The 21,886-nt window shown below is 41.0% G+C and overlaps 1 protein-coding gene across 3 annotated transcripts in view; it reads right to left on the minus strand.

Moving 5' to 3' along the window:
- Positions 1–21,886, minus strand: part of kiaa0753 (KIAA0753 ortholog) — a 49,162-nt gene that overhangs the window by 12,212 nt on the left and 15,064 nt on the right. The window contains exons 5-14 of one of the 3 annotated variants that reach the window (XM_060944016.1): positions 18,342–18,404; positions 18,030–18,251; positions 17,723–17,903; positions 14,179–14,366; positions 13,752–13,885; positions 12,860–13,009; positions 8,165–8,228; positions 5,237–5,305; positions 2,351–2,473; positions 1,967–2,042 (exon numbers count right to left, since the gene is read on the minus strand). In XM_060944016.1, coding sequence (XP_060799999.1) covers positions 1,967–2,042; positions 2,351–2,473; positions 5,237–5,305; positions 8,165–8,228; positions 12,860–13,009; positions 13,752–13,885; positions 14,179–14,366; positions 17,723–17,903; positions 18,030–18,251; positions 18,342–18,404 — 1,270 coding nt within the window. Of the gene's footprint in view, positions 1–1,966; positions 2,043–2,350; positions 2,474–5,236; positions 5,306–8,164; positions 8,229–12,859; positions 13,013–13,751; positions 13,886–14,178; positions 14,367–17,722; positions 17,904–18,029; positions 18,252–18,341; positions 18,405–21,886 lie in introns of all 3 variants that reach the window. The other 2 variants (XM_060944017.1, XM_060944015.1) reach the window with 2 other exon arrangements.

A 21,886-nucleotide genomic window follows, 5' to 3' on the forward strand; every position in this document is an offset into this window, starting at 1 on the left:
ACCTAACACCACACAGCTGGTTAGGAAGGCTCAACAGCGGCTGTACTTTCTGAGGAGGCTGAGGAAGTTTGGTATGTCACCCAAGATCCTCAACAACTTCTACAGCTGCGCAATTGAGAGCATCCTGACCAGCTGCGTCACTGTGTGGTACGGTAGCACTATGGCTATGGACCATAAATGCCTGCAGAGGGTGGTGAAGACTGCTGAGAGGATCACCAGAACGCCACTGCCCTCTCTGCAGAGCATCTACCACCGCGGAGTCCACAGGAGAGCTGCATCCATGCTCAAGGACCCCACCCACCCCCAGCACGGACTGTTCACACTTCTACCCTCAGGCCGGAGGTATAGAAGTGTGAAATAAAGGACTGCCAGATTAAAGAACTCTTTCTTTCTCACCGCCATTAGACTCCTGAACAGCTGACAGGAGTCTATAACCATGGACTACCTCCTTGGAAACTGTCCTTGACTGTTTACATTTGCACACTACTGCCCTTTTTTGCTGCTACGTTCTATCATTGCCTTATTTTTGTATTATACTGCCTATTTTACCTTTATTTTGTATTCTACTGCTTTTATTTTGCACCATATTGCTTTTCCTTTGTATTATTTCTTCCACCTATTTATTGTTGTAATTTGGCATTCATGGTGGACGGCAAACTAAGAATTCCATTGTGCAGGAGGACATGTTCCTTACTGTGCATATGACACACACTTTGAATCTTGAATGTTGTGCTTGCTAAGCCTGCTCGTGTTGTCAGAAAACTTGTACTATTTGACCGATCACTTAATTTTGATCTACGTATCATCAAAATTGCAATCTTTCACTTCTGTAACACTGCTCATCTTCGTCTGTTTCTGACGAGTAATCCTGTGCAAACTTTGGTGCATGATTTCATGCTTTGTGTCTCGTATTGACTACTGCAATCCCCTCTTCATTGGACTCACTGCAAAATCTTTACAAAAGCCACATTATATTCAGAACTCTGCAGCTAGGGTGCTCACCCATACAAAGCATTCTGCTCACATCAGCCCCATCCTCTCTCAGCTACACTGGTTACCAGCTCATTCCCAAATCAAGTTCAAAATCTTGCTTCTCACCTTCAAAGCCCTGCATAACCTTGTTCCTCTCTACCGTAGTAAACTCTTGACCCCTTATTCTCCCTCTCGCTCTCTCAGGTCTTCGAGCAATAATCTACTCGCTGTCAAATGCGCCAGACTTTCCATTTTGGGAGACAGGTTCTTCAGTATCATGGCCTCCAAACTCTGGAGTTCTCTTCCTCAATCTCTATGTGACTACCCTTCTTACTATACCTTCAAATCTGAATTAAAGACTTTTCTCTTCCTCCCTTCCTGTTTAATCTGCTTCATTTTTTTCCCTCCATGTAAAACAACCTTGGGATTTTGAAAAGCACTATATAAATGTAACGTATTATTATTATTATTGGTGGTGGCCAAGTACACTTCCTTGTACAAGGAATTTCTTTTGTTCATATGCGGTGCTTGTATAATGGGACAGGATGTAGCATGCTACAAAAATAGTAACAAATGTAAACAATCTAAACAATACTCGGATTTCATAAATACTGTATATCCATGTATTCAAGCTGATATATTTTGCAGATTGTGTAAGCAATCCTCATGAAATCAGTATAACGGAGCCTGTATTTCACAAGCCTGCATGATTTTTGTCAAGTATGAAGAGTTATGCAAGGTGTGCAAACAAAGTCGAGTAACCTGTGAGGATGTGCAAAAAAAATAAATAAATCCTTATTGTGCATAAAGTGAAGACCTAATAGGTGTTAATGAAAGTCTAAAATGTACATCCTGCTGTAGGAAAATACACCGTGACCATGTGAGAAACTCACCAGTCATCAATTAGACAAAGACACTACTATTTGTAGGTCTGTGCTTTTCTAGCTGAAGATCTCTAAAACACAACGCTGAATCGTTCATCTTTCCTTTTTACCTGTGTCTATGTCCCAGAGAAGAGGGTCAGAGTAGGAGATCATAGCAAAACGCCGCCGCACTTCCTCTTCGTCTTTCTAAAGGCAAAATGTACATTCAGACAGTGATTTCACTTTAATTAATACAAAGCTCTCAGCTCTGTGTGACAGTTATAATAAGGTCAATAGTTACGTTGCAAAGCAAAGACCTTGCTTAACCCACACACTTTAACAGTTTAATTTATGATGTAGGAAAAAATGAGAATTGGTTTAAAAAAATAAATAAATAAAAATAAAAAAAAGCAGCTTGCAGCTACTCCTTCTAAACAGTACAGTGAATACATTCAAATATTAAGCTATAAATTAAGTATTCATATAATCGCAAGGAGCAAGATCTGAGTGCTGACCTCTATCTCCTCCATACGGAGTAGCATATTGTCCAGCATGGGGTCCTGCAGTAGTGCGTCATGCTCCCCGTCCACCCTCTGCACAGCACCAACTGGGGCCTCCACATCTGTACTCACTGCAGTCTGATTACACAAAAATGCAAAAGCACAGCATAAGAGTAGTACACACACCGATCAGCCATAACATTATGACCACTGAGAGGTGAAGAACGCTGATTCTCATATTACAATGGCACATGTCAAAGGGGTGGGATATTAGTAAGTAAGAAAACAGTCAGTTCTCAAAGTTGATGTGTTGGAAGCAGGAAAAATGGGCAAGTGTAAGGACCTGAGTGACTTTGACAACAGTGAAATTGTGATGGCTAGATGACTGGGTCTGAGCATCTCCAAAATGGCACATCTTGTGAGGTGTTCCCAGTATGCAGTGGTTAGTACCAACCAAAAGTGGTCCAAGGAAGGACAACCAGGGAACCGGCGACAGGGTCATGGGTGTCGAAGGGTCATTGATTCGCACAGGGCACAAAGGCTAGCCCATATGGTCCAATCCCACAGAAGAGCTACTGTAGCACAAACTGCTGAAAAAGTTAAAGCTGGCCGACACCTTTCTGTTTCAGCCAGCATTAATTTTTTCAGCAGTTTCGAGCTACAGTAGCCCTTCGTGCCCCATGCGAATCAATAAGCCTTCGACACCCATGACCCTGTCATCAGTTCACTGGTTGTCTTTCTTTGGACCACATTCGGTAGGTACTAACCACCGCATACTGGGAACGCCCCACAACATGTGCCATTTTGGAGATGCTCAGACCCAGTCATCTAGCCATCACAATTTGACCCTTATCAAAGTCACTCAGATCCTTACACAAGAAAGAAAAGAAAGGAAGGATAAATGGCTCATTTCTGTCCATTTGCTCATTTCCTCATCCTGATATTTTCCAATCAATTACTCCTGAGTTTTATCAATCAAAATCTGTATTTTTGTCACTTCTACATACAAGTCATTTGTATCTGATGTCATTGTTTAGCTGTCTCACAAATGGAACTTCAGAGACCCCTACTGGTTTAGTTTAATTAACTTTTCTGTCCCTCATTTCATGGTGCCTATTGATGAAACTGACCCCTTGGTATGGTGTTCTAAATCTAAACATTACTGTTAAATATATCTCTGAAAAACTCTATTTGTCTGTATATCCATCCTGATAATGAGGTCATTACATAGCATAGACACTAAAAAATTAAGGGCAGTCTTCATAAGGGTATATGACAACACCTTGATCCTTTGATGGCAAATTAAATAAACTTGCACAATTTTTGTTCATTCATGAAGGCTTATTCCAACTGACATCACTTGTCTATGAATCACTACTTTTAACTTTTTTTTTTTTAACAACGGGCTTATGCCGGAGTCAAGAAACGTCAATGACAATCGTGTTTAATATTCATTACGTGTCATGTTAAACATGTCAATCCAAGATAAGAGGAAATATACACAGGTATGTCATCATAGAGTCATTGGATCGTCATAGTTACACTATATGACCAGAAGTTTGTGGACACCTTACCATCACTCCCAATCCCATGTGTGCTTGTTGAACATCCCATTTCAGATTTACTCCCCCTTTGTTGTCATATAATCTCCACTCTTCTGAGAAGGCTTTCCACTAGAATTTGGAGCGTGGCTGTGAGAATTTTTCATTCAGCCACAAGAATGTTTATTAGTGAGGTCAGACACTCATGCTGAGTGAGAAGGTCTGGGGTGCAGTCAGCACTCCAAATCATCCCAAAGGTGTTCAGTGGGGTTGAGGTCAGGGCTCTGTACAGGCCACTTGAGATCTTCCACTCCGACCTTGGCAAACAATGTCTTTATAACCCTCACTTTGTGCACGGGGATACTGTCATGCTGGAACAGGTCTGGGCCTCTTAGTTCCAGTGAAGGGAAATTGCAGTATTAAAATATACAAAAAAAGACAGACAATCTATACAATTGTCTGCTTCCAACTTTGCAGCAATAGTTTGGGGAAAAACCACATATGGGTGTAATTGTCAGGTGTCCACAAGCTTTTGCCCATGTAGTGTACACATGAATTTGCTTAACAATTCTAAAAAGCAAAAAATATGAAACTTGTTTTACTTAAGGGCAAAAACAAAAGTAACTGTGGGTGCATTGTAATAATTCATTTCGGTCAGGCACCACCCAAACTGGTGATCACATCATCAGCTTTTCTTTGGCTAATTAGACACAAGGTACACCACCACTCTTGCTGGAGCAATTGGGAGTTAGGTGCCTTGCTCAAGGGCACTTCAGCTAGTCCTGCTGGTCCAGGGAATCGAACTAGCAACCTTTTGGTCCCAAAGTTGCTTCTCTAATCATTAGGCCACGGCTTCCCCCACCCCAATATTATTATCATTATTATTGTAATAAGTCACTGTTCAAACCTTTGCTATGTAACAACGTTATTCAGCAGGTTTTCATTTGGATGTTAACACCAAATTGCAGGGTATAGGAGACACTGTAGAGCATCTTTGGGAAATGATCACGCTTGTTCATTTTTGCAATTAACCTCAGTTTACAAGCTACGTCACTACATTACGTGAAAGTCAGTTCTCACAATGTTCTATCCTAAATCAACCCGGAAATCTCCTAACACTTTGTCAACATGGTCATTTCTGGTCACCATGACAACTGTGTTTTTTATTTATATCGAAGTATGTGATTTAACTTTATATGTTGGTGGCGAATTACATTTGGAGCAATGTAAAAAAATAAAATAAAATAAAGAAACAAACAAATATGGTAACTTGCTTTAAAAATGAGTCATTAAATGACAGTTTTAAGGACAATGTGTGTGTTGTAGAGTGAGAGAGTAACACAGGAAGGGAGAGCCACACCTTATTAGCAGCCTGCTCCAACATCTGCTGTGTAGGAGAACTGTTTTTGCCCCAATCCTCACCAATCTGCTAGAGAGAATATCAAATCATACGTCATAACATAGAACTGCATGCATCATACACCTGCTGTGATTCTAACAACTAGAAATCCTAACAAGCTAAAATCCCAAATCATAATGCTTTAAGCCAGTGGTCCCCAATTATTTTTCCCCAAGGGCCAAATTATGTAAAGCAAGTGAGGCTGAGGGCCAACGAATCCACGACCCCCCCCCCAAAAAAAAAGGTATACAGTGGGTTCAAAAAATAACAGTATTTATTATTACTCTTAATAGCAAAATATTGTACAAATTTGCATAATGCAACTTCCTACCACTTTAAACATTATCAGCTGCCACACATGTAAGTGCCAAGTGTTAGCAGAGGCAAACTGTGCAGAAGCAAACTGTGGACAATTAAACCAGAGAGAGCGAGAGAGATAGAGTGCAAAAAAACTGAAAACAAATGTGTTCAAACTGCTCTCCACACAACAGTATCAGCCACATCAGTCACTGAAGAGAGACAGAGAGAGGGGGGGGGGGGGGGGGGGGGTGTCAAATAATGAGACAAGATATCAATATTTCTATGTGAGCTATGTGTGAATTGTTTCACTCCCCAATCAGGGTGAGAAATGACAGTGACTGGACAAGGCCGTCTTCCTGAAGTCAGGTGTGTATCCAGTTGTAGCAATCTTCAAACACTGGCCAAGGTGTGCATCTGAAAGTTTGTTTCTTGCTTGGTTTTTTAGACAGTTCATTGCAGAAAAAGAGGATTCACATATATATGTGGAGGTGAATATTGTTAGAAGGAGCATGGCAACTGATCTGGTGTTTTTGAATCGATCTTGGTCAACATTGATCCAAAATGCAGTCAACCCTGTTTCCTTGTGTTGTGCTTTAAGCACATCAGATGTTTTCATTTCCAAGACCTCCATCTGAAGTGTTGGTTCATCTACAGAAGGCAGCAGCTTTTTGGCCTCTGATGTCCACTGGCCATCAGATGACACAGAGAACGGCTGTCTCAGAAAGAGAAGGATGTCACGTGACAGTTTATGGCAGTTTTCAAATCGTTTCTTGAAGTTTTCTGCCAAATTGGTCACAAAATGCGTCATTGCTGGATTCTCCTGCATATCGTTCTTCTCACAGTGCTGCCGCAAACGAGGAAAGTGCAACTTTCTCCTGCAAATGTCTCTCTCCAAAAGGCTCAGCTTTGCCTGGAATGCTTCGATAGCCACGTATATGTCTGCAACAGTGTGATTCTTGCCTTGTAATTGAAGGTTAAGGTGATTCAGATGAGACATGATGTCACTCAAAAAAACCACACATGCCATCGCCTTGTTGTCACTTAAAAACACCTGGAATTCGTGCGCTTTTTGGCTCTTCAGGCTGGAGCGAAAGGACACAAGCTCACTGTGCAGGTCGCACACCCGCTCCAACACACAGCCTTTGCTAAGCCAGCGAACATCATTATGTAGCAGAAGGTCTGTGTGTTCCGCTGACATTTCCTCCAACAATGTTCTGAAAACGCGGTGTTGCAGACTTGAATTCTCCCGAACAAAATGTACCAGTCTTGTCACCGAACCCATGATCTCTTTCATTTCCTTGTCAAGTTTAGTGCACAGCACTGATTGGTGAATAATACAATGAAATGTCAAAAGCCCTGGGTTAATTGAGGAAAGCCTGCTCACCAAGCCCTTGCGATGTCCCACCATAGATGGGGCTCCATCGGTAACGACAGCGACGACTTTGTTCACATCCAAGCCAGTCTTTGCAAAGAAATGTGTCAGCTCATTAAATAGGATCTCCCCAGTTGTGCGCCCAGGCAGAGGTAGCAAACAAAGTAGCTCTTCCCGAAATGTATTTCCATCAAAAAAATCTGACGAACACAGATAGCTGTTCCATATCAGTTCGGTCACAAGAAGAATCTATTGCCAGTGACATGGCCTCTGTTTTAATCAGATCAGTGTTTAGTCTGGATGAACAATCCTTGGCTAAAACTTCCACTCTTCTTGTTGTGGTGTTGGCCAACAATGGCACCTGCTTTAGTAGCTCCACGATATTTTGCTTGTTTTTCTCGTCGTGATATACAACCTCTTCAACCATATCAATTGCACACTGTTTTACCAATACAGCATCAGTGAAGGGTTTCTTTGCTCTCCCAAGATTCCAGGAAACACATAAAGAGGCTGTGCTAGCCCTTTGTTGTGCTGTGGTAGATTTCTCCATGGTAAAAACAGAGCGCCTGAATGACGAATGCATGTTGGCTATTTTTTGTCTGCAGTTATCTGAGTTTTCAGGATAATTCGAATTAAAACTAGCGGCATGCATAGTAGTGAAGTGCCTCTTGATACTGTCAGCCTTGCAGACGACTACAGTCTGCATGCATATCAGGCATGTTGGCTTAGCATTTGGATGCTCAGGTAAAATAAAACAAAACTGATCCGTCCAGTCGGGTTTAAACTAACGATTTTCGCTATCGACTTTACGTTTTTTGTACTTGCCATGGTCTGCTGTCACGACTGTCATAAGCTTAGATTTCACTCACTCTTGATGACTAGCAGAGATATCTCCCACTGAAGTGGGGAGATCGCTAATCATGCATGGCCATAGATGGCGCTGTTTACCTTTGTTCAGATGTGATGTGGCGGGCCAAAAATTTGCCGTGCCCGGGCCGGATCTGGCCCGCGGGCCGCCATTTGGGGACCACTGCTTTAAGCGTTCTTTGCTTTGGGTTTGGTTTTATGCACTTGTCCCAATTTATATCAATTGGACAGTCTTGTACACAAGCAGTTTTGGGCCCAGTCTGTTATGGCAGTGATTTCATATTGTAAAAAGGCTCGAAAATGGTGATGACAGTACTTTACAATCATTTCTTTCAATAACAACCAGTTACCTGCACACAATCCAGCAGAGGTTGGAGTTTTTCTCGAGTTACTTGCTCTGCTCCCACTTCAGCCCTATTACACAAATACAATGAAGTACAGGTAAACCCAAGCACACGCTCTCCTTCACACACAGACAAAAGTTACCACGTAGACAAGTGGCCTGTGATCATCCCCCATTTCCTCTTTATGGAGTTGATTCAGTAATTTCTGTCTATGTTCTGTTATTGTATTCAGCCAGGCTTGCCTGCATTGCATACACAGATACTAATAAAATCAAAATATAATACATGCATGGTTATGGATCATGGGACTTTATCAAAATTATATTTACTCAACCTGCCATTACCGAACTACTTATGGACTACACTGAAATTATCAGTCAATGGAAATTTACATTAGAGAGAAAAAAAAAAAAAACTTAATTGCTCCAGACTAAAATTAATTCCAGCAGACATCTACAAGTAATTTAGGTCAAGGTCTCATGTGTAATTAGACTCAAAAGCTTAGCTTGTTGCTTTCAACTACAGTAGGAAATTAATCAATCATTTTAATTACCTAAACTAATATAATCTGTACTTCCCACAGGAATGGTCAAGGTAATTTATTTTTCTTGTCCTCTGCACAGTCCAAGACATCACAAGTGCAGGATAATAATAGCAACAGGTCAATTTTGCAGTAGAAAAGGAATAGGTGGTGTTGGCGTCATCAAAGCCAAACGTGCAACAACATCTCTTAAAATTATAGCTCTTTGATTTGGAATAGTGGTAAACAGAGGTGTAAGGGTTCACAGAAACCTCAAAATGCCCAGAAATTGAAGGAAATGTCTCTGATGCAAAACCACAAACTTTACAGTGTAAAAACAAGAGCTTAATACAGTGCGTATAAAACTGCCACCTGCTCATTATAGTCTACACACTTGTGCCTCAAGAGTTTCTGTACATGTTCCTGTAAATATAAAGCTGTGATGTATGTACAGTAGCAGTCAAAAGTTTAGACACACCTAATTTAATGGTTTGTCTTTATTTTTGACATAATATAGATTACTACAGTTGTATAATTGGGTTATTTATTGCATTTCTATTCTTTACTATTTGATGATCTCAGACACATTACGAAGGCAAGAAACTCCAATACTTAACTTTTGACGAGGCAAACCTGTGAGAGCGTCTACCCCAATGCTATAAGACTGTTCAGCACGCGCTACATTACATGACATTATATTAATGGCAGTGGCGGCACGGTGGTGTAGTGGTTAGCGCTGTCGCCTCACAGCAAGAAGGTCCGGGTTCGAGCCCCGTGGCCGGCGAGGGCCTTTCTGTGTGGAGTTTGCATGTTCTCCCCGTGTCCGCGTGGGTTTCCTCCGGGTGCTCCGGTTTCCCCCACAGTCCAAGTACATGCAGGTTAGGTTAACTGGTGACTCTAAATTGACCGTAGGTGTGAATGTGAGTGTGAATGGTTGTCTGTGTCTATGTGTCAGCCCTGTGATGACCTGGCGACTTGTCCAGGGTGTACCCCGCCTTTCGCCCGTAGTCAGCTGGGATAGGCTCCAGCTTGCCTGCGACCCTGTAGAACAGGATAAAGCGGCTAGAGATAATGAGATGAGATATTAATGGCATTTAACAGACGCACTTATCCAGAGCGACATACAACATACCCAGAGTAGCCTGGGGAGCAGTTGGGGTTTAGGTGCCTTGCTCAAGGGCACTTCAGCCCTTCCTGCTGGTCCAGGGAATCGAACTGGTGATCTTTTGGTCCCAAAGCTGCTTCTCTAAGCATTAGACCATGGCTTCCCTCACTAACGTGTAATATCAATACAAAACTTTGCACTGTCATTTGGCAGGTCATCATTTATACTGATTTCTCCATGCTTATCACTGCACTGTCAATTTATTTGTTAATTACTAATTCTGTTAGATTGCTTCAACCTTCTCTATATTGCAATCCCCATATACTACCCACTGTGACACTCTATATGCTACTTTGTTCTGTCACAACACTTTACTACGTCATGTTAAATTTTAAAATGTTGAACATTGTGTTATATGTAGTTAGACATTGTTAGCTCTCTCATAGTAGTTTATTATATGGACGCGAGTGTTTTACTGGGAAATACACCATTTGTATTTTTCATAAATGTGCTACATCCAGGACACGGAGATCCAAAACCATGACATATACAGATTTATGTAACTCATGAGGATCTCAGTGATGAGTTTGGGTACTTTTTGTTTGTGACTGTGCCTATATAATAAAAAGAGCATCACACATTAATTTGAAGATATGAGGTTTATCTTCGTATTAAAAACCTTAAATTTTTCATACAAAATACATCACAGATCTGAGTGACATATTTTCCAATATCCTCACTCCGATGACATCACTTCCAGTGTTTTCCCACTGACTAGACTCGCATTGTAAAAATGGCGAACCGGTTCCAAATTAAAATTCTTTTGATTAACTTGCAGTTTTTTTGTTTTGGGGTTTTTTGGTGGCTGTGTCCATATAACAAAGAACATCACACGGTTGCACGAAGATATGAAGTTTATCTTCTCATCTCATCTCATTATCTGTAGCCGCTTTATCCTGTTCTACAGGGTCGCAGGCAAGCTGGAGCCTATCCCAGCTGACTACGGGCGAAAGGCGGGGTACACCCTGGACAAGTCTCCAGGTCATCACAGGGCTGACACATAGACACAGACAACCATTCACACTCACATTCACACCTACGCTCAATTTAGAGTCACCAGTTAACCTAACCTGCATGTCTTTGGACTGTGGGGGAAACCGGAGCACCCGGAGGAAACCCACGCGGACACGGGGAGAACATGCAAACTCCACACAGAAAGGCCCTCGCCGGCCACGGGGCTCGAACCCGGACCTTCTTGCTGTGAGGCGACAGCGCTAACCACTACACCACCGTGCCGCCCCAAGTTTATCTTCTTTTGTTGAAAATATTTTCACTCATTCACGCCACTCACTCGTGAATATATTCACCACTCGACGGCAACCGTGTAATATCCTCTATGGATTTTGTACTTAGTATTTGCTCACTGTAATGTTGCACTGCTCCAACACTAATTGCCTGGTCTGTGGAAAAGCATTTAAGTAAGAATTGCACTGTACTTTGTATATACAGTATAACAAACTTTTTGAGCTTTGAAATTTTTATTTTTTGAATTTTGAACCTCATGAAACTGGTTAAGATAATGCTAAGTGTGTGCAAAGCTGTAAACAGTGGCTACTTCTGGCCGAGGTTCTGATTGCTGCCCTCCTGTGGAGGATGGCCCCATATATGGACAGTCTAAAGACAGATTTAGATGACGACTTAATACAAAACAGTTTTACTGTAATGGCTTTGGACTGCAATTGCCATGATAACTTTAGGACTGTAATCATCAAACAGTTTAACACTCAAGTCTCCATCAATGAATAATTGAGATCTTCAATAAAATGTCAAAATTATAATGAATTTCCCAGTTATACAGTACAGTTGCACTTTTTGACCATATAGAAATTAGTTATTTATAAAATCCTGTTATCTGTTGTCACCCAGATGAGGATGGGTTCCCTATGGAGTCTAGTTCCTCTCAAGGTTTCTTCCTCATGTCATCTCAGGAGTTCTTCCTCATCACCGTCACCTCAGGCTTGCTCATTAGGGATATATTTATTAGTTCATGTTTAAAATCTTTTTAATCTTTAAAATATTTTTCCGTAACAACGTCTCTTGTTAAAAGCGCTATACAAAAACAGACTTGACTTTGAAGAATCTAAAACATGAGAAACATATTGAACACTCTTATTTACCACATAATTTCATTTATTTTTTTCGCGGTGCGGTTTCCATCAAATCCTGCGCTCTGATTGGCTGGCGAGCGGGTCCGTATCCTACGGTACTGACCCCAGTTACAGACCTCTGGCGACTCGCTCGTTCACAATAATAACATAGTAGCATTTTTTGTCAACATTTATCTTTTTATCAATAAAATTTATTTATAAAATTATCAAAAATATTATAGATTTTTGCCAGCATTTCTCAGGAAAACAACATTAATTTTACAGAATGGATAGCGATAACGACAGTCTTCACAGCGAAAGCGAGTTTTACTACCCTGAGGAAGAAGAAATAAAATAAAACATTTCAGGAGAAAGCTAAAAACCTCTGACTGTTGCTAACGCCAAGCAAAAACATGGCTGAATCCTGAATGACTCAATTTTGTATAAATAGGGGACTACATGGGCGGCAAAAAGTAGTTTTTTCCTGCCATGGAAGTGCACTTGTATACCGAGGAGGAAGCAATTTGCATTACAGCCATGAATGAGGATTCAAAATGGCGTCTAGGCTCGGTTTTCCCTTTTGGGCGCTCTCGTTTTCTGTTAGAATTTGGTAAAGAAAAAATATATATATATATTATTTACCAGCTTAAGGTCGATCTGTATGGTGAAATACCGTGACCTCGGCCTTGAATACTGACCTCGGCCCAGAGGGCCTCGCTCAGTACTTTCAAGACCTCGGTCACGGCATTTCACGATACGGACCTCCCAGCTGGTAAATAACATACATATGCTCTAGATGTTATTTCATAGTTTTGATGTCTTCAGTATTGCTCTACAATGTAGAAAATAATCAAAATACAGAAAAACCTATCAATGAGTAGGTGTCCCCAAACTTTTGACTGGTACTGTAAACTGAAACTGTGCCTGACCTGAGGGCCTCATTTTGGGCATCTCTGACATTTTCAGTGCTGGTCTTTCCCTGGTTCTGGCTTTTGGCTTGCACACTCGTGGGCTGTGAGGAGGAGTTGTTCTTTACTGGGGAGAAGAGACATTTCGGCTCTGGTCTGCTGGACACAGCTCTGCTAAAACGGATACATGTTTTATTGATGCATTTTGAGAAAAAAATATGCTGAATAAAAGTTAAGAATAGCAAATTTTAAAAAATAAATTAATTAATTAAAACCTATACAAACCTTGACTGCAATAAAGACGAATAAAATAATTGACATATGAGATAATGTAATAGTAAGTCTATTTGAAATTAATAAAATATAGAAACCTAAAATGGAGATAATTAACTTAAAGAATTAATAACTTCTATTTATTGTAAAAAAAATAAATTTTCAATATTGTGTTAAATTTCAAGAGAAATACAAAAAGAAAAATTATACTACGGAAGATGACTACACTTTTAAGTGGCTTTATACTTCCAACAATAAAAGATCTACACCGCCATACAAGATCCGAACTGTACTGGAAAAAATAAGATATTGCACGTTTCTTGGATGCACTTGTAGATTGGACCATGAAAGACTCTTATTTTATATGACGCAATAACATATTTAACCCGAACACAGATTTCCATGTTCCTCAAAAAAAATATGGCAAAATTTTGGCAACAAGGCTTGCACTTCAAGGTTTGCTCATGTAAAATAACTCAAAAACAATGTTTTACAAGGTTTACGTTGACAAGCGTAAATTAATTTAAGCAATTCAATCAGACACACACACTGAAGTTCAACACGCAGTGACGTGCAGAAAGCACATGAGGATAAGAAGTGAAGTGTGTGTGCTTTTTCCAGGGATGTGTTCGTGACTGACCGTTGTTTCACAGGAGAATGAGGAGATGTTGGGATCCAGGGCACGGATGCCTCTTTCTGTTGTAAATTATTTTCTCTGAGCTTGGATGAAACAGTGGGTTGCTGGAAACCAGCATCACAAACATGAACGCTGAGCTGTAGGAATTAAAGAGATCAGACTTTGTCTTAAAACACATCTAGTTAAAGCATGAAGCTCCATGTTGTCAATCCATCATTTCATTCTAATACATTGAGCTCATGATTATCCCAAATACGACCAACTGTTTTATTATTACCTGATATATACATTTTATTCTATTTTACTAAATTAACCCTGCTTTTCCTGCTAATCAGGGTTTTGGATTTTTTTTTTTTCCTGGCAAACCAGAGATACCAAAGATTTGAAAATTCACAGGAACATGTTTTGTTATGGTGAGCCCCAGTCTCACTTTGCTCTTGTCTGGATGGGTTGAACCACTAGGGGATTTAGGGATGTCCATGTCTGGCCTGCTCCAGCTCTTCCTCTCTCTCAGTTCCCTCATGCGCATCAGGTTCTGGATCCCAGCCTTCAGAATGTCCTTACGATCTTGATCCAAGAATTGTCCTGCTTTTAAAGGTCGGCCTGCCGCTCTTCTGTCTGAACAATCAGAACAAAAGCTACAGTGCTAAGAACAGTCCTTTACCATTTCTATGCTCTCCATTATTTTTTTTTGCCATATCAAGTACAACAAATATATTGTTTTAATAATTAAATGTATCTACACTTTCAGTTTAGGAGGCACTGCAGCTTGCTTAAGGCTCTTTTCAGATGTATATGTCGTATTTGTTATTTAATAGTGTGTTAACAGAATGAAGCATGATAAAATGGTTGTAATTACCAAAACATGACATGTCCAGCTGAACGTCTGAAAACAATTTTGAGGCACAGCTCAAAACTCAAGCCCTGATTTATTAAAGGTTTGCATGTATGAAAGCTGATAAATCAAACTGAATTTCTAGCAGGGATAAGACAGGGTTTTGTCTTTCACATCAGCAATGTAGTATGCTTTATCATGCCTTAACAAATATGCCATTTTGAGGTTTTTGATGTACGTAAAAGTTGCAAAATATTGGGTGCTAAGCAATTTAGCATTGAGAATTATGAATCACTTCAGGATGCATAAATTAGTACAATCAAACAGCATGTATTAAATTTGAGGAAGGCCTGGTTCAACAGCTATAAAAATTTTTAACCAGCATTAATAAGAAAGTTTACTGAAATTATCCTTTCAAAAAAGATTTCTCAAAATGAGTTTAGTTTGCATTACAGGTAGACCGCCTTTCAGATTTTTCAAGTGGAGGTCATAAAAAGAATTTTCCCCAACACCCAATTATTTTTGTTTAGTGGACCAAAAGCAACTGAATTTGAATCACAGACTTCCAATTTTATTAGTTTTTCTTTATTTATTTTTTTAAAATAGAACAATTAATGAATTTAGGGCCACACAGTCCTAAATTCTCCACTATTTTTTCCTGCTTCACCATGACCCAATTCAAAATACAACGTCATGCATCACGTGGTGGGCTTTCCCTGTTCACACAAGGCATTGGGGGATACAAATTTGAAACAGGAGAGAAAAATGGAAGACGTGAATGAAACGTGAAAGACCAACTCCAGTAACAGAAAGTGAGAAGAAATGTGTTATTTACCAGCTGGGAGGTCCGTATCGTGAAATACCGTGACCGAGGTCTTGAAAATACTGAGCGAGGCCCTCTGGGCCGAGGTCAGTATTCAAGGCCGAGGTCACGATATTTCATCATACGGACCGACCTTAAGCTGGTAAATAATACACTACCGTTCAAAAGTTTGGGGTCACTTTGAAATGTCCTTATTTTTGAAAGAAAAGCACTGTTCTTTTCAATGAAGATCACTTTAAACTAATCAGAAATCCACTCTATACATTGCTAATGTGGTAAATGACTATTCTAGCTGCAAATGTCTGGTTTTTGGTGCAATATCTCCATAGGTGTATAGAGGCCCATTTCCAGCAACTGTCACTCCAGTGTTCTAATGGTACAATGTGTTTGCTCATTGCCTCAGAAGGCTAATGGATGATTAGAAAACCCTTGTACAATCATGTTAGCACAGCTGAAAACAGTTTAGCTCTTTAGAGAAGTTATAAAACTGACCTTCCTTTGAGCAGATTGAGTTTCTGGAGCATCACATTTGTGGGGTCGATTAAATGCTCAAAATGGCCAGAAAAATGTCTTGACTATATTTTCTATTCATTTCACAACTTATGGTGGTAAATAAAAGTGTGACTTTTCATGGAAAACACAAAATTGTCTGGGTGACCCCAAACTTTTAAACGGTAGTGTATATTTATTTTTTTCCTTTACCAAATTCTAACAGAAAACGAGAGCGCCCGAAAGGGAAAACCAAGCCGAGGCGAGCCGCCATTTTCAATCCTCATTCACAGCTGTAATGCAAATTGCTTCCTCCTCTGTATACAAGTGCACTTCCATGGCAGGAAAAACAAACAAACAAAAAAAACAACTACATTTTGCCGCCTATGTAGTCCCCTATTTATACAAAATTGAGTCATTTCAGGATTCAGCCATGTTTTTGCTTCGCATTAGCAAGTTAGAAGTTTTTAGCTTTCTCCTGAAATGTCTTCTTTTTTTTGTCTTCCTCAGGGCAGTAAAACTCGCTTTCGCTGGGAACACTGTCGTTATCGCTATCCCATGCTGTAAAATTAATGCTATTTTGAATCCTCATTCACGGCTGTAATGCAAATTGCTTTCTCCTCGGTATACAAGTGCACTTCCATGGCAGGAAGAAAACTACATTTTGCCGCCTATGTAGTCCCCTATTTATACAAAATTGAGTCATTCAGGATTCAGCCATGTTTTTGCTCGGCGTTAGCAACAGTTACAGGTTTTTAGCTTTCTCCTGAAATGTTTTCTTTTATTTCTTCTTCCTCAGGGTAGTAAAACTCGCTTTCGCTGTGAACACTGTCGTTATCGCTATCCATGCTGTAAAATTAATGCTATTCTCCTGAGAAATGCTGGCAAATATTTATAAGATTTTTGATAATCTTATGTTATAAAAAAAAAAAAAAAAAAAAAAAGATAAACGTTGACAAAAAATGCTGCTATGTTGTTTGTTGTTGTGAACGAGCGAGTCGCCAGAGGTCCGTAACCAGGGTCCGTACCGTAGGATACGGACCCGCTCGCCAGCCAATCAGAGCACAGGATTTGATGGAAACCAGACCACGAAAAAAATAAAAGATGTTATGTTGCGAAGGAAAGGAAAAGCAGGACCAAGCTAATAAATATCGGTCGTCAGTGAGCACCTCATTGTGATCAGCTGTTCGTTTAGCGACAGAATGATGTAACTATCAGTGCACGGTCAAAGGTAAACCTGTAGATGGCAGTAATGCAACACTGGATGCCAGCTGCCATAAAACCTAAAAGAAGAAGGAAAAGAAGAGGAAGGTAAAACTGTGCATGCGCACACGGACTTCCTCTGTCTGCTTGACTGCGCGAAGAGAGCGATTTCATGCACATTATTTGCTCAGGAATCCCCTCAAATTAAATAACTTCCCAGCCACAGAATGGCCTGGGGTTTTTTGGGGAGATATTGCAGAAATAAACATATCACAATGACCAAATTTTAGAGGGAAGTAAATTTCACAGATTTTATGAAATTGAAAGGCCGCCTCACTTTAACGTTGTATTTTGAACAGTTCTTTGGCATGATCACCATTATACATTAATCACTATACTCACTTTATAAATACTTTTATAATGTATTAAAATATTACATTATTATAATTAATAATTTTATTATATTACTATTATGTATTTGACTAACTTCTTATTCCATGTTTTGGAAATGATTACATTTACATTACTCAATTTAACATTATGGAAAATACTCCGAGTTATATTCCATGAGTAACATGCAAGATGATGATGATTATTATTTTCTTTAAAGAGATGACAGCTTACTCTTTTTTGAAGCTGATGATTTCTTTGGTCGTCGAGTGGCTTTAGCACTCTTGGCCTGGGAAAACCAAGAAAGGGACGTGCCACGTCCACTGACCCTGGAAGTCCTCTCTCTTACAGGAGAGAGACTCTGCACACATGGTTCCGGCTGACTATCTTGCTTACTCAGCACCATGTCCAGTGTCTGAGTGGGAATTGTAAGAAATATAATTTAACATCACTCTTTTCCATGCATTCACATTTGACATATCAGTCAAACATCCCAAAGATGGATTCAGGAAAAACATGGCAACACAAAGTTGATCATTACTTCTAACTTCTGCAGGATGTCCAGTGCGGTCTCTGGTATAGTTGAGCCCTGGCCCACCTCCACCTTGGCAGAGCAGAGCGAGAGCTGGCGTATGAGCTGAGCCAGCTGTTTATACTGGACAGGTACTCTTCTTTCTATTGGGTCTGACAGCTGTTGAATAAATGCCTGCATGGCACGGACTGCCCCACGATGAACCGCTGCCAACCTGTTCACCACCCTGCACTGAAAAAGATAATAAATAAAAGTCAATCCCAGGAGAGATCATTCTTACACGATAAAACATCCAGATGCCACAAATATTACCTCACTTACCTTATTGGTGGGTCTTATACTCTGAGAATGCAGCCTGTCTAAATCCTCCTGGATTTCTTTCACCTAGAGATTATATATTATGATTATTTATAGTATATATAATTTATATTATATATACACACACACACACACTAATATTTTATATTATATTATATATATACATACACACACACACACACACACACACACACATATATACATACATACACACATATACACACAGTGGGGCAAAAAAGTATTTAGTCAGCCACCAATTGTGCAAGTTCTCCCACTTAAAAAGATGAGAGAGGCCTGTAATTTTCATCATAGGTACACAGATAGAGGTCTGCGCGGGACAGAATTTTCAGTCCCGCTCCCGCCCGCAAAGAATTATGATTTTCAGTCCCGCTCCCGCCCGCGCCGGCCATATTTTGTCCCGCTCCCGCCCGCAAATCCCGCATAATGCAGACGTTCGCGTTATTTCTCACGAAAGTTCTTGTCATTGGGTTGGGGAATTAAACATGCTGAGCTTAGCTGAGCTCTCCACTGACCGATCCTTCACCTAGCGCACGTAGCAAGGGTGCGCGGCATGCGCAGCTGAGGCTTTACATGTACATCTGTCTGCCTGCCTGCCTGCCTGTTTTGTGTGTGTGTGAGAAACAAATCCAAAGGTGAGAATTAGGTGGGGTTTACATTAGACCGTATCAGCGGATCATCAGATTAACGTTTTTAAAACGATTAGTGTGCACACAGCAACACCAATACACGATTCGCGTGCACACAGCAACACCAATACACGGATACGCTCGGCTCCGCAGGCATCCTGCGCTCCAAATCACTCCGCCCTGAACAGCGAGTGCCCTCTGGAGGGTGCCCTCTGGAGGGTGCGCACTCTGGCCCTGCGCAGTTCACAGAGCGTGCGAGTGAAGTGCACGAGCCACGATTCGGGACTGAACCGCTGTGTGTGTGATCCCAGTGCATATCACTTACCACTTGCAAGTGAAAGGATGGCAAGCCTAAAGACAATCATAACTACACAATGGGCAGTATTTGCATCAGTATTTGCAGTATTTTCATACTTTTATACTCTTTAATGAAAGGTGATACAAGGCGGAAGTCCGCGCCGTTTTTCAGCAGTCGCGTCACATGACCAACGCCAGCGAATCAGGAAGGTGGACGTCACAGTGACGTTGTCCAATGACGACGCCAGCTAGAGCTCAGCACAGTGTATCCGCGTATTCTCAATGTTTACACAGCACCGGACCAGACACGATCTAGATTGAATACGTGGACGCTGGCGGATTCCCGTTTCCCGGCGGTTTAATGTAAACGGACAGTGCATCCGCGAAGAAAACGAGACAGATACGGTCTAATGTAAACTTGGCCTTAGTCTTGGGGCAAAACCCTGACAACGTTTGGCCAGAGTGTCATATTACACTGAGGCTATTCTCTCTCTCTCTCACACACAGGAAATGAATGAATGAATGAATGAATGAATGAAGGGAGGGAGGGAGGGAGGGAGGGAGGAAGGGAGAGACTGACATTGAAGAAAGAAGAGAAAAAACAACAAACGAAAGAACAAATAAAATGAGTGCGTGAGAGAGAGAGAGAGAGAAGAGAGAGAATGAGAGTGTCAGTGTAAGACTACACACACGCGCACACACACACACTTATGCACACGCACACACAGGCAAAAATATTAAAATTGCACATTGGCAGTAGTGCATTAGCATTGTGTGTGTGTGTGTGTGTGTGTGTGTGTGTGTGTGTGTGTGTGTGTGTGTGTTGTCCCCTCTGAAAAAACATGTGCGGAAAGGAATCGGAAACATACGCGAGATTAGACCACATCCGCAAATTTAGGCATCTTAAAATGTTTTTATTAATGCAAAATAAAATATCCAGCACAAATTATATATGATAGACATAAATTAATAATTTATAAATTTTATTTTAAACACGTTTTTAGTTAGCGGGACTGCAGCTTATCACCTCTCCCGCCCGCATTGTCACTCCCCCTCCCGCCCACACCCGCAATGAGCTTTCAAAATTTGTCCCGCGCCGCACTGCTTTGCGTCGGGTCCCGTGGGAGTGCAGGGCTCTACTATGAGAGACAGAATGGGGGGAAAGAATCCAGGAAATCACATTGTAGGATTTTTAATGAATTAATTGGTAAATTCCTCAGTAAAATAATATTTGGTCACCTACAAACAAGCAAGATTTCTGGCTCTCACAGACCTGTAACAACTTCTTTAAGAGGCTCCTCTGTCCTCCACTCGTTACCTGTATTAATGGCACCTGTTTGAACTCGTTATCAGTATAAAAGACACCTGTCCACAACCTCAAACAGTCACACTCCAAACTCCACTATGGCCAAGACCAAAGAGCTGTCAAAGGACACCAGAAACAAAATTGTAGACCTGCACCAGGCTGGGAAGACTGAATCTGCAATAGGTAAGCAGCTTGGTGTGAAGAAATCAACTGTGGGAGCAATTATTAGAAAATGGAAGACATACAAGACCACGGATAATCTCCCTCGATCTGGGGCTCCACGCAAGATCTCACCCCGTGGGGTCAAAATGATCACAAGAACGGTGAGCAAAAATCCCAGAACCACACAGGGGGACCTAGTGAATGACCTGCAGAGAGCTGGGACCAAAGTAACAAAGGCTACCATCAGTAACACACTACGCCGCCAGGGACTCAAATCCTGCAGTGCCAGACGTGTCCCCCTGCTTAAGTCAGTACATGTCCAGGCCCGTCTGAAGTTTGCTAGAGAGCATTTGGATGATCCAGCAGAGGATTGGGAGAATGTCATATGGTCAGATGAAACCAAAATAGAACTTTTTGGTAAAAACTCAACTTGTGTTTGGAGGAGAAAGAATGCTGAGTTGCATCCAAAGAACACCATACCTACTGTGAAGCATGGGGGTGGAAACATCATGCTTTGGGGCTGTTTTTCTGCAAAGGGACCAGGACGACTGATCCGTGTAAGGGAAAGAATGAATGGGGCCATGTATCGTGAGAATTTGAGTGAAAACCTCCTTCCATCAGCAAGGGCATTGAAGATGAAACGTGGCTGGGTCTTTCAGCATGACAATGATCCCAAACACACCGCCCGGGCAACGAAGGAGTGGCTTCGTAAGAAGCATTTCAAGGTCCTGGAGTGGCCTAGCCAGTTTCCAGATCTCAACCCCATAGAAAATCTTTGGAGGGAGTTGAAAGTCTGTGTTGCCCAGCGACAGCCCCAAAACATCACTGCTCTAGAGGAGATCTGCATGGAGGAATGGGCCAAAATACCAGCAGTGTGTGAAAACCTTGTGAAGACTTACAGAAAACGTTTGACCTCTGTCATTGCCAACAAAGGGTATATAACAAAGTACTGAGATGAACTTTTGTTATTGACCAAATACTTATTTTCCACCATAATTTGCAAATAAATTCTTTAAAAATCAGACAATGTGATTTTCTGGATTTTTTTTTCTCATTTTCTCTCTCATAGTTGAAGTGTACCTATGATGAAAATTACAGGCCTCTCATCTTTTTAAGTGGGAGAACTTGCACAATTG

Source organism: Neoarius graeffei, chromosome 17, assembly GCF_027579695.1.
Source record: "Neoarius graeffei isolate fNeoGra1 chromosome 17, fNeoGra1.pri, whole genome shotgun sequence".
Taxonomy (NCBI): domain Eukaryota; kingdom Metazoa; phylum Chordata; class Actinopteri; order Siluriformes; family Ariidae; genus Neoarius; species Neoarius graeffei.